This window comes from Pyxicephalus adspersus, chromosome 5 (genome assembly GCF_032062135.1).
Source record: "Pyxicephalus adspersus chromosome 5, UCB_Pads_2.0, whole genome shotgun sequence".
Taxonomy (NCBI): Eukaryota; Metazoa; Chordata; class Amphibia; order Anura; family Pyxicephalidae; genus Pyxicephalus; species Pyxicephalus adspersus.
In genome coordinates, this window is record NC_092862.1 from 98,086,144 (window position 1) to 98,098,502 (window position 12,359).

The window sequence follows — 12,359 nt, forward strand, 5'->3', positions numbered from 1 at the left end:
GCGCTGTATGCACAGCGCTCAATCATGCATGTTTCAGTCTTTTGTCGTCGAAAAGGATCATGAAAGATCCTTTCCAACAACAAAAGTCTAACTTCTGTATGTAGCCTTACTGCTTTCTGACAGCTTTTTGCACCTATAATGAAATATTGTTACCTTGCCTGTTCACTGTAAATCCACAGTATCTCTGTGAAGCATAACCCCTAGTCACTTAACCCCCAGTCACTTTATACTCATTTTTCTGCCACTAAAATATCCAGTGTGAGTTGTTACCAGTGATGGAGAAGCCCCGGAAAGGTGCACTCAAATCTATGGCTGTCTGTTACTAAAAGCATCTTGGGGGTCTCTGACTTGGGTCAAGCCCTGACCACCAGCAGTCCCTCTACCAATCTGTTGCTTTAATTCGATAATGGTAGTGGCTTCATAGATCACAGCATTTTGGCTAGTAAAATATTGTCTATGTAATGTCTGTTGTGAGGCAGAACGTGAGGATTTAAAAAATGAAAAGAGGATTTTTCTTTATATGTATCCTGTACGACATATATTTAATTGGCAGATTCTGGTAAATTGCCAGTAACTTTACTGTTTGTTTTATAGAACACCAAACATTGGCAGAAGGAGCCTGATAGCACTTTGTGCTTCTAATGTCTTTTTTATGCTTCCGTGGCAGTTTGCCCAGTTTGTTCTTCTAACACAGGTAAGCTTTTTTGAAATTGCTATACTTAGGATGTATATCTGAGAATACAAACTAAATAGGATTATTGTATATTATTGATGCAAAAAAACAATGTAAACATATTTTTATGAATGAACTTGATTGGCATTATTTTTGTCATTCAACCAGTGTTGCTATGTAATGATAGATTTATAGAATTACTTTTAAATGCATTGTGCTGTACCAAATCTGTTGTTGGTATAAACTAATCAGCCATCATAAACCATCAGAGAGAGACTATTTCAGTTCCTGAGTAGAGGACATCCATTATCATCAGGCTCTCACCTCCATGATCTCTGGGTATTACTGACTCTGGCCTTACTGTTTTGGATTTTAGTTCTTTCACTTATAGACACTCAGCATCACATTTGGACTGCACCTAGGGTGCTTAAGATTGCCTATTTCTCCAGGCTGACATCTACTCATTATATTTATGAGTCAGCCCAGTTCTTTTATCAGGGCTTCTGGAAGGTGTACTGAGAGAGCTGCAGTTTTCCTTTAAAGTTATGTACCGATATTTCCTTGAACCCCTCCCACCAGTCACAATCTAACTGCATTACATAGTGAGGCACAGGACACCAATGGAAATAAGGCATGCCATACAAAACTATTTTTTTTTTCAAATTTTCTTACCTTGTTGATGAGCAGGGGTACAAAAAGAAAAAAGTAAGGCAAAATTTAAGCAGAAAAAACCTCAGCTTTAAGCCATAACTAGAAGTCCAACAATAAAATATGCCTATTATAGAATTTTTTTTGTTATTATTCCAGATTGCCTCACTTTTTGCAGTATATCTCATTGGCTGCCTTGACTCGAGCAAGTTTTTAAAAATACTGTATACACACATGGTAAGCGTTCTTGTATATAATATATATTTCTACTATATTGTTATGTTAGCATTCAGTCCATTTTATACTATTAATGAATGTTATAAGTACTACATACAGACACTAGATTTTCGTCTCCAGAGACAAATATTTGTTTATGGTCATCCCCAGCAAAGATCTAGCATTGGTACAGCTGTCCTCCATTTCTATTTAGTGATCTGTACTGCCATTGACATTGTTTTTCTAAGCTGGAATGATCTTTGCACATTGACATTATTTAGTAGACACAAATATTTTAATTTACCATCATTTATGGTAGTACAATTCCGTATGACTTTGCAGTTTCTTCCAAATTAACACAACGGCTTTTGAATTGTCCACAGGTTTCTTTGGCATTGTGCGTAATATTGATGTTTGGAAATTCTATGCTGTTGACATCCTATTATGCTTCATCTCTATTAATTATTTGTGTAAGTATGGAATAGCAATAGCTCCCCAATTCTTTATCAGTTTTGGTGATCTGGTCTGTTATGTCAGTGCACTGAAACAGCTATAACAGCACATTTGTCACTTATACATATGTGGTGTTCTAAACACATTCATTGTTTTACAGCTGATTGTTAGGAAGAGAATCTTTGCAAGCCTGGAAATTAATAAGTTTGTTAGTTGGGTAAGTTTTTGTACAGTGTTTCTCCTTTCAATAAATATTGATAAATTGATTTGTGTCTTTTATTTTGGTTGAACAACTGACTACTATTGCAGTATATTTACCATGGGATATCGACATATGTAGTTAATAACATGGATTGTTGCAGTGCGCTTCCTGACCTGTGATAGTACAGTACCTAGGCTTTCTTTTGTCTGCAATGTATAATTTAAGGTATAGGTCACTCCTGAGTTCAATGGATTACAAGCTTTGAAGTGTCTTGAGTAATAGTATCTTTAGAAGAGGATATCACAAGGATCACTGGTGTTAACCCTAAATATTATGCGTGAATTTTACACCTTTGACCTGATGATAAATTCGTACTTGCAGATGGAGCAATTTTTTTATTTGCAGTTCCCTCATTTAGCCAGTAGATGGCGAAAACATTCACATAAAAAAGACAGTCTGCCCTTTCAAGCAGAAAAGGTATTTTTCATAGGGATGGAGGATTATGAGCTCACATTTCCTTGCAGGGACATTGATAACATAATATTCTTCTTAATGGAATTATTAGAAACCTTTGAGCAGTCATCTTAAGAAAATTATCTGTAAATACTGCAAGGCTGCTCAAAATTTAGGGAGCTTCAGTACCCTGACCCTCATGTTCTTTCATAATAATTAGTGCAGCAGAGATCAAGGTATCTGTAGTGATCTATTTAAATAGTTTTCCATTGACTATTTAATTTTTTCCCATCACCTTCTATTCCAGTGACACAAGCATAGGTAATAACAGAAACAAGGTTTTAGATACATACAGCAATAGAAAACGTAACCACCCAAATATGAAAGAATAAAGTTTTGTTTAATGGTAAAATTATTCCTTCGTCACAACTAAACATATGGTTTTCAGAAGTATAGTATGTCAAATGTAACTAAACCTATTTTAGCTGTTCAGTTTATTGGAATATAGTGAATATGTATGTAGATTTTTGCACTTTTAATTTGTAGTTCAGTAAGTAATTATTACTGACCAGGACATCTACAGTCATTATTGGTCTTGCTTTCAGATCTCTGCTTTTCTTGAGTTACTACAGCTCTGATACGCATTCATTGTTTTATGGTACTAGATATTACAGGTCTTGGCTTGGATTCTGGGCACCGTAATCCTCAAAGCACTTACTTCTAGGGTGCTGGGTGTTAGAGATGATGTAAGTATCCATGGTACTATGCATACTTGATTACTTCAAATATACTGCTGTCACTTATATAATCACTCTGGTAAAGTTATTTTATACAGTTATTTTTAGTTTAAAACCTTTTCTTCAGGTTGTGAAGTAAGAATAGCTTTTTATGGGAAGGTGACAGCATTTCTCTTGCTATTTATTAATTCATGCATATAATGTCACTCTATTTCACAGTTATTTACAGCATGCACTGAGTCATTCAGGCATATGCCCAGAAAGGAGGTTATACTGGAATGTTATTTCCAGAGTCTAACAGATACAAACTCTAAAGCTTTAACAGAGAAGCAGCCAATTAAGCTGTGTTTTGGATTATGCAGTAAAACCGCCCTTTACCAAGAAATACGTAGAAAATGTAAGCATGTACAAACTTTGCAACTAGTGTCCTAATAGGGACTCAGGACTCCAATTCTGCTAGGTGCTGTACGCTCTACTCCATGTAACATGGCATGTTATCATATGTCTTTTAAGTCCTGATTGCTCTTTAGACTCATGTGTAATGCATTCCCCCATGCAGAAATGATGCTCATAATTACTTTTAAATATCCTGGAAACAATGTTTTACTATGCACTCTTTGTGTTTATTCAGGCACATATATTCAACATACTGAAATCAAAGTTTACCAGCTACAAGGATTTTGACACTTTGATGTATACCTGTGCGCCTGAGTTTGACTTCATGGAGAGAGAGGTACAGTGTTTAAGATGATTACTGCTTATGTGTATGAATCATTTGTTCCGGGATATTATTTATTTTTTTTATTATGAAGAACACTTTGAGGTCAGTTTATAAAGCAGCGAGTCTGATATTCACTTAAACATTCCTTGGTAGATAATCATTTACTGCTATTGAAACACATAGAATCTGGAAGATTACAAAGGACCAGGAAAGCTCGATGGCAAATGCTAGCAACCATCAAATAAAGAAATTATAAGAAAACCAATCATTTATACTCCTTAGGGTGTGAAGGCAAATGATTATACAAATGGAGTACACAATTTGACCACCCTCTGATAGCTAATGCTGCCACAGACAGATTAATTGTTTCACTTGTGTTAACAGAGGCAGAAAACAGTCCAGCAAAAGCTACCACCATCAGTTATTAGTGGCAGTCGAGACATGAATATTTTTTACACATGAAATGGTAAATTTCAGATTTTTCTTCAATAGCTGTGTGACACCTTTCCATGCATAGCTACCACTTGAAGGCCTTATTAGGGTTTACAACAGTTCACATACATGTGCTTTAGGGGTTTGTTTAAAACGGATAGCGCTCAACTAACTGCAAATATAGTAATAAATATTGCAAGCCCTGTCACATCCTATGTCAAAAATATGTGACAGGTTTCCCTTGAAGTACTATTTTTTTTTTTTATCATTAGAGTAGGGTTTTACTTAAGCTAAGTGCAAAAACAAAAAACCATGCCGGCGATGCTTCGGTACAAGAACTGCTTCGGTACCTGACTTCATTTGTATAAACAAGTTTTTTAGTTTTGAGTACTGAGATACTCTGGAGGACATAAAAATCTATGTACAGAACTGCATTTATCATATGTTGGTAGTTTATGTAAATACCTGTACACCTTTAACTAATGCAAATGTCGTATTTTCTATATTTTTGAGTCTGTTTAATACAGAGGGATCTCATTTCTGTTTCATTTCAGACACCATGGAGATATTTAAAGACAATTTTACTTCCAGTAGTGGTGCTGGTGTTTATCATTATTTGTGCTCAGGTATGTATTGAGAACAATATATCAGCATTCAGCCATACATACCGTATTTTTCGCCGTATAAGACGCTCCGGAATATAAGACGCACCCAATTTTAAAGGAGGAAAATCTAGAAAAAAAGATTCTGAAAGATTATTTCCCTTCTGATCACTCATGTGCCATTCATACTGGTATTCCCCTTCTGATCACTCATGTGCCATTCAAATTCCCTTTCTGATCACTCTGTACCTTTCAAATTCCTTTTCTGATCATTCTGTGTCATTCAAACTCCCCTTCTGATCACTCTGTCATTCAAATTCCCCTTCTGATCACTCTGTGCTTTTTTTCTATTGTACGGCAGTTAGGACAGGGAACAGCAGGTGGCGCTGTGCCGGCTTCTTTCGCTTTGCTTTACAGACAGGAGAAAACACGATGCTGGCAGAGAAGAGAAGAGAGACACGCTGCAGCCAGAGACACACGCAGGATCGGGTATCGGGTGAGTATAATATTTTAAATATTTTTTTTAACACATTTGTCGTATAGGACGCACTAACTTTTCCCCCCAAGTTTTGGGGAAGAAAAAGTGCGTCTTATACGGCAAAAAATACGGTACATGGAAAGGACAAACTTGTACGTGTGTCATTTCAAAATATTAAATATAAACAGGAAGAAGGGGATTGCTTGTCATGTTTCTTGGTGGGAATTGGAAAATTGCAATAGGGCTCTCACCTGTTAAAAAGAAAAAAAAACACACCCCTGTTAAAATGATTATTGTTATTATTACACAGTATTTACATAGCGCTGACATATTACACAACACTGTACAAAGTCCATAGTCATGTGACTGTCTATCAAAGGGGCTCAAAATCAAATGTCCCTAATATAGTCATATATCATTAATACAGTCTAAGGTCAATTTTGGGGGGAAGCCCATTAACCTAACTGCTTGTTTTTGGAATGTGAGAGGAAACCGGAGTACCCGGAGGAAACGCACACAAATACAGGGAGAACCTGCAAACTCCATGCAGTTACTGTCCTGGACGAGATTCAAACCTGGAACCTAGCACTGCAAAGGCCTCTGAACCACCATGCCGCCCAAAAATTTTTTTGTATATATAAATAAATGAGACCACAACAAATAATTTTTTTGAAAACTTTTCCCTTCTTGTGACCTATAACTTGTACAATTCAGATAAAAAACAAATATGAAAAATAAAAAATGTACGATAAGCTTGAAACAAAAGGGTGCACACTTAAACTAATACTTTGTTGAAGTATCTTTTGATATATTTACAGCATTCGTTCTTCTTGAGTAAGAGTCCTTCAGCATGGCACATCTTGACTTTGTAATATTTTCCCACTCTTCTATGCAAAAGCTCTCCATTTCCTATTCACAGCCCCTTTCAGGTCACCCCACAGATTTTTTTTTATTGGGTTTAGGTGTGGGCTTTGGCTGGGCCATTCCAAAATTTTAAAGCAAACCTAAAGTTTTGCTTTACATAAAAGTTTTATATAAAGTTTTTATATAAAGTAAATTCGTAATGAAAAGGCTTCCACAACTCATGATAATATGCTAGTGTGTTTATTATTAATGGACATTATTTTGTGAACTTTTTGTTTGTTTTTGTTTTTTTAGACACTCAAATATATGTTTTCTGATCGCCAAAGTACCAGTCGAAAGGAAGAAAATGAGAGGTACATTTTGTAATATGACAGAGTACTAGGTGGTATTAATGCTTTGCCTTTCCACATTGTTCTTGCATTGTGTATTCTTGCTTATCCTAAAGAAAGTGTTCAGACACTGCAGTGCCATTCTGTTTATGTCCTGTTTATTATTTGCGCTGAAATCCCTCCAACCAGCCCAGACTTTTATGGTCATATTTATTTATTTACCATTGTGTGACCGTTTTGGTGTTACCTGCTATCACTTGAAAAAAGCCAGACTAGTTATGTAAATTAACACACAAAACCTTGCTGCTGTTTTATCTTACCTTTAGCCATTGTCATATTACCAGTTTTAAACTATGAATAATTAAAGTAATTTAGTTATATCTGAAGAGATTTATTACCAAGAATTCTTCTATTTGATATCATTGTTAAATGTTTAATGCATTTTTATTTTCATAATGCAAAGTTATAGTCTAGGATCTGTGCCTAGAACAATAATGTCTAAATGTTGGCATCCAGGACTCCATTTGTTCTTTTCTTACCCACCCCTATTATTTTCTTTTAGACTGATATTGTAGCTGGAACTTTTGTCATACTTGTGTTCAGTATTGCTTGTTAGCCCATTATGTGATTTTATTTTTCTTAGATGCAGGTTTATCATGAAAGTTCTGCCCAGCTTAGAGAACAAACAGGATTTTGCTTTCAGGTCTCAGGGAACCCCTGCTATATTTACTATATCCACAACTCACAGTGTATTAGTGTGGTGGACAGGGGGATAAATGCCTCTTACATTGTTGGCCAGTGGGAAGAATGTCCCCTTTACAGATTGCTAAAAAGATCACGTGAGTTAAATTGATTCTGTCAGGTAAATTAACACAAGAGGCACATATTGTTCATTGCAAAGGACAACCTCTGGAGGAACCCCTTTTGAGGAACACTGCTGTAATATATATATAATATGGGGCTATAAGTCCTGATTTAAGTCACCTTCATTTATGGGGAAGTCACTCTGTCTCCATTCTCACACAAGTATTCTTCATTGCAGCTTGGATACATTCACTAGAGTCTAACATAATACTGCTGTGTTTAATACAGTTCAGCTGACTATATTCTGTACTTTTCTTTCCCAGTTATTTGGCCTTGCCTTTTTAGTTGTATGCTTACTGATGTGTGTTTCCTTTGTTGCCGAATGGCTTTAACTAGATCTGCACTCTGATCCCATTGCCTTGTCTATATACACTGCAGATTGAACAGGAGGTTGCATGGAAGTAGGTGGCACATTTACCCAAAATCATAAGTAAAAAGCATGGTAAATCTGGGTGCAAATTATTCTAAATAAAAAGGCAATAAAAGTTACTATGCTTAGCTTACATGTCCCTCTGCTCCAAGCTGGCTCAAAAGAAAGGAAAGATGGCAAGGCCTATACTGATCTTTTTCTTTAGTGGAGGATATGCATATTTTAGTTGACAAAATAAAGTACATTCATGAATTTTTAATTCTAACCCTTTCCATTGCTTTCAGAGGGGATCAATCAGTCAGTGGAGAGGTAAGAACAATCAAATTATACAGTTAAGCAGGTCCTATCAAATTCATTTGGTTTACGTACTTTCTGAAATTAAATCCATCCAAAAAAAAAGATGTATAAGTCCCATAAAGAAGTGCATATACAATCATAGGGTTCTTACTTTGATATTGCTCAGAAAAGGGCAGTAATTCACTGAATATTTTTTTTAGCATTTACAGCTTTTATTTGGTGCTTTTTGTCTCTTGGTCACCAATAAAGTATCTGTGTAGTGGCTGTACACACTAATCTTGAATTCCTTGGACTGTATTTTATTTCCCGGCTGTTTGGCCTTGTCATTGCTGACAGTGTTTATTTGGCAGTGGTTACTAATACTGAACTCTTACACATGTCTTGTTTTAGATCATACCTATGGTATGTAATTTGTATATAATTTGTATGAATTTATTAATTTTAAGTGGTAAAAGATAACCCCAGAGTTGATTTAAAGTCTCTCTGCCACTAGAAATGTCAGCATGTGTATATGTCTGTATGTTAGAGAAGTATCTCAGCAGGGTAAGTTAGGGGTCATCTGGGTACCAAACATCCAGAATAGATGCTCATCTACTGCATCATGGTTTTTACACATAAAAATGCAGGATGGATTTAAAAATAAATGTTAAATTCATTTTATTGTTTATCATTATGTATTTGCAGTATAATAAAAAATCCTTAAGATAACCAATACTTTTACAGTCAAACATGTATAGTAAAATTCCATTACTAGTTTGACCTTTTATTTCAGAGGACACAACATCTTCAATAAATAGAGCTATACTGGTTTCTGGTTAATTTTCTTAAAAATGTTTTGGAATGTTTACACATTCATTGAAGTTGATACTGGATATTCCAATAAAGCCTAGCACTGTCATCATGCATTTTGGCATTGTTTTAATCCAATAGTTTAAACACTAATGTTTCTGCTGGACAAGGCAGTATAGGTTGTGTCCGTCCTCTGACTCGTATCTATGTTGTAGCACAGCAGTGTTTATTTCCCTTAATGAATAAATACCATTATTATTAATAAGCTATAAAAACACTGTACCTGAATAATATTTTTTATTTTTTTTTTACAGCTAATATATCATTCCCTCCAGCTGGTGGCCTTTGCTGTACTTGCCATTTTAATAATGAGGTTAAAGTTGTTTCTTACACCTCACATGTGTGTAATGGCTTCCCTCATATGTTCCAGACAGGTAAGATAAATTGTATGTTATGCAAATTGTAGCAAATTTTGAAAAAATATTGTAGAAATGTAGGTTTTTTATAATATATGAGCTTTGGGGTTGTTATAATGCTGTCTTGTACTGTACCTCAGTTATTTTTGAGATGTTTATCCAACATGACCTAAATAATAGATGAATACAGACAATGGTTGCTTTTTAGAATAATGTTTAATATGTACAATTGCAATATACATAAAAAGTAAATATAAAAAAAACGTGGTTGCCCATCAGCACAAGTATTATCATACAGACTTATACTACAAAGACAGAGAGCTTTTGTGTAAAATTCTGATTTCAAGTGCAGTCCTGTGTAAAATCAGTAGCCTCTCTGCAGCAATGTAACTTATACCCAGCATGCAACTTTTATCCTACAAGTCAAACCCAGATCATCTCACTTAACAAAGCTCACACATTGGAGAGCTCATGCTGATAGGGGATCTTTTTTTGCAACTTCGTGGTGGGGTACAGGTTTTCATGGCTTTGGCTGCTTTAAAAACTAAACAAACAGTATGTCTGTGGTGACTTTAAAGCACCATAGCATAGTTGGACTTGCATAACTGTAAGAAATGTATAAGTGTCTAATTCTTAAATGTATAACTGTCTTTAAAGGTTCCTAAATATGGAGAACACAAACACATAGCATAAGACATAACAAGAATATGGCGTGGGGCTAAAAAGCCTTTTATGTGTACAAAGCATGGCACGGACTTGATTTAATCATATATTTTGTTTTTTCCCTATTAGCTGTTCGGTTGTATCTCTAAAAGATTCCATTATACGTTGGTAATTCTTATATTAGCATTAATGTCAATACAAGGCATCAGCAACATTCAAAGTCAGCTAAACATAAAAGGAGAATTCAGCAACATAGCTCAGGAAGAATTACTGGAATGGATCAACTCCAGTACAAAACCAAGTAAGTCTACCTCTTTTTATGCTATTTATAGAGTAATATTTACCAGAATACTAAGCTCTGCTAATATATCAATACAGTGCAATACAAGTAGGTTTCAATTTCTGTGTTAAAGCCCTGTATGCACGAAGCTTGGATATATCTTGTTGCACTTTGGATTTAAACTAGGGACAGTAGTTTTCTTTTACCATTTAAATACACACTGCATAGGTTAACTGGCTTCTTCCCAAAATTGTCTATACACCATATGTAAACCTGTGGTACGGACAAATAACAATAATGTTTTTTTGTAACTCAGATGCTGTATTTGCTGGTGCAATGCCCACTATGGCAAGTGTTAAGCTATCCACAGGACGTCCCATTGTCAATCACCCACACTATGAAGATGCTGGTTTAAGGTGAGTTTTTATTGAAAATCTAAGTAGTCTGGTCTGCAGAGTTTTTTGGGTTTTTTTTCTTTTCTTTTTTTTTTTCATTTTTTTTTTTTTTTTAATTTCTCTATCACTAATCTTTCAAATTAGCCCCTACAGTTATCTCTGATAACAATCCAGCTTCTCATATAGCTTTAAAAGCCCTTCCCCTGAACTTTCCAAGGGAAATTTACCAACTTAAAGACTAAACTCGTGCTACTCGTCTATCACCCTTCCATCGCAGGGTGCCACCATCTTCCTCCTTACAACCTTTGGCGATCTTACTCGTTTGGCCGTGGCAGAATTACGTAACTTGTGCAATACCAACCTGTCTGATCATGTATTATTCAAAGTGGGACTTTAGTTTTACTTTAACCTGGTCCATTCCCTAACATGAAGAACTTTACAGCTCCCTTATTTTTTTTAGCTTCCCTGCATTTTTGTTTGAATTTTTTAAGGAATAACTGCACTTATATATGCAGTACAGTAAGTATTTGTGCTCCTTGCCCTTCGGTAAAGTAACACACCATCCCTGTCCACAGAATTATACTTACCCAAAATCCAGTTACTGTGGTCCCTTTGTTTGTTTAGAACCAGGGCCCTCCTGGCTGTACCTGTGCATATTAGCCCTGGTAGTCTTCTGTGTGGTTGGTAAATTGATTTGTCTGTTATTCTAAAAGTGCTGCATTGTATGTAGGAAAATGGTATTCTTGGTTTTAAATGAATACTCTGGGAGAGTTGTTTACATTGCACCACACCCTAATACTCACAAATAACAAAGGGTTACCTTTCCCCAACAGGGAAACTTTGCATGGGTTTTAAAGGTACCAAATACAAAATAGAGCACCTTTTAGTTCTAATGGGGTTACTCTTTCACTGCTCCCTGTCTGTCTGACAGACAGGAAACGGTGAAAGAGTGACCCCAATAGAATTAACAACTAATGAACAAAAAGGTGCTCTATTTTGTTCTGAATCTGAAGACAATACCAATAAAGGTGATATTTTATCTTTTTAAATTTTTTACAGTGTGGTGCAGTAAAAGAGACTACCTACAACACTATAGGGTCACATCACTTAAATGCACAAGAAAGTCTGTGTTATGGATTTTAAACAAATAATCTTGCTCTCCAACATCAATGCTTGAATGATATAATACTAACCTAAATATCAATCACTATCTGAACAAATATGTAGATGCGGTACTAATAAGGTTCTCTTCTTCTGATGAAGCCTATTGGTGAAACACGTTAAGGACTGTAAAAGTTATCATTACAAATCATGTGATTACTTAATTGTCATTTTTTGCATTTTGCAAGGATATATTGTTTTGTGATACGTTTTTATAATATTGTACAATAAATTGCAACAAATTTTTTTTAACATATATTGTGATGTTAGTGTTGATATTTGTCATCTTTAAAACCCATGCAAAAGTTCCCTGTTG

General features: G+C 35.3%; 1 protein-coding gene across 5 annotated transcripts in view; it reads left to right on the forward strand.

Annotated features, from left to right (window-relative positions):
- The window catches only part of DPY19L1 (dpy-19 like C-mannosyltransferase 1), a 34,522-nt gene that overhangs the window by 18,900 nt on the left and 3,263 nt on the right, over positions 1-12,359 (forward strand). For all 5 annotated transcript variants that reach the window (XM_072412233.1, XM_072412232.1, XM_072412231.1 and 2 more), the window contains 12 exons: positions 595-694; positions 1,481-1,558; positions 1,921-2,007; positions 2,151-2,207; positions 3,311-3,391; positions 4,014-4,115; positions 5,090-5,161; positions 6,774-6,832; positions 8,327-8,351; positions 9,443-9,562; positions 10,337-10,508; positions 10,804-10,903. In XM_072412233.1, coding sequence (XP_072268334.1) covers positions 595-694; positions 1,481-1,558; positions 1,921-2,007; positions 2,151-2,207; positions 3,311-3,391; positions 4,014-4,115; positions 5,090-5,161; positions 6,774-6,832; positions 8,327-8,351; positions 9,443-9,562; positions 10,337-10,508; positions 10,804-10,903 — 1,053 coding nt within the window. The remainder of the gene's footprint in view (positions 1-594; positions 695-1,480; positions 1,559-1,920; positions 2,008-2,150; positions 2,208-3,310; positions 3,392-4,013; positions 4,116-5,089; positions 5,162-6,773; positions 6,833-8,326; positions 8,352-9,442; positions 9,563-10,336; positions 10,509-10,803; positions 10,904-12,359) is intronic.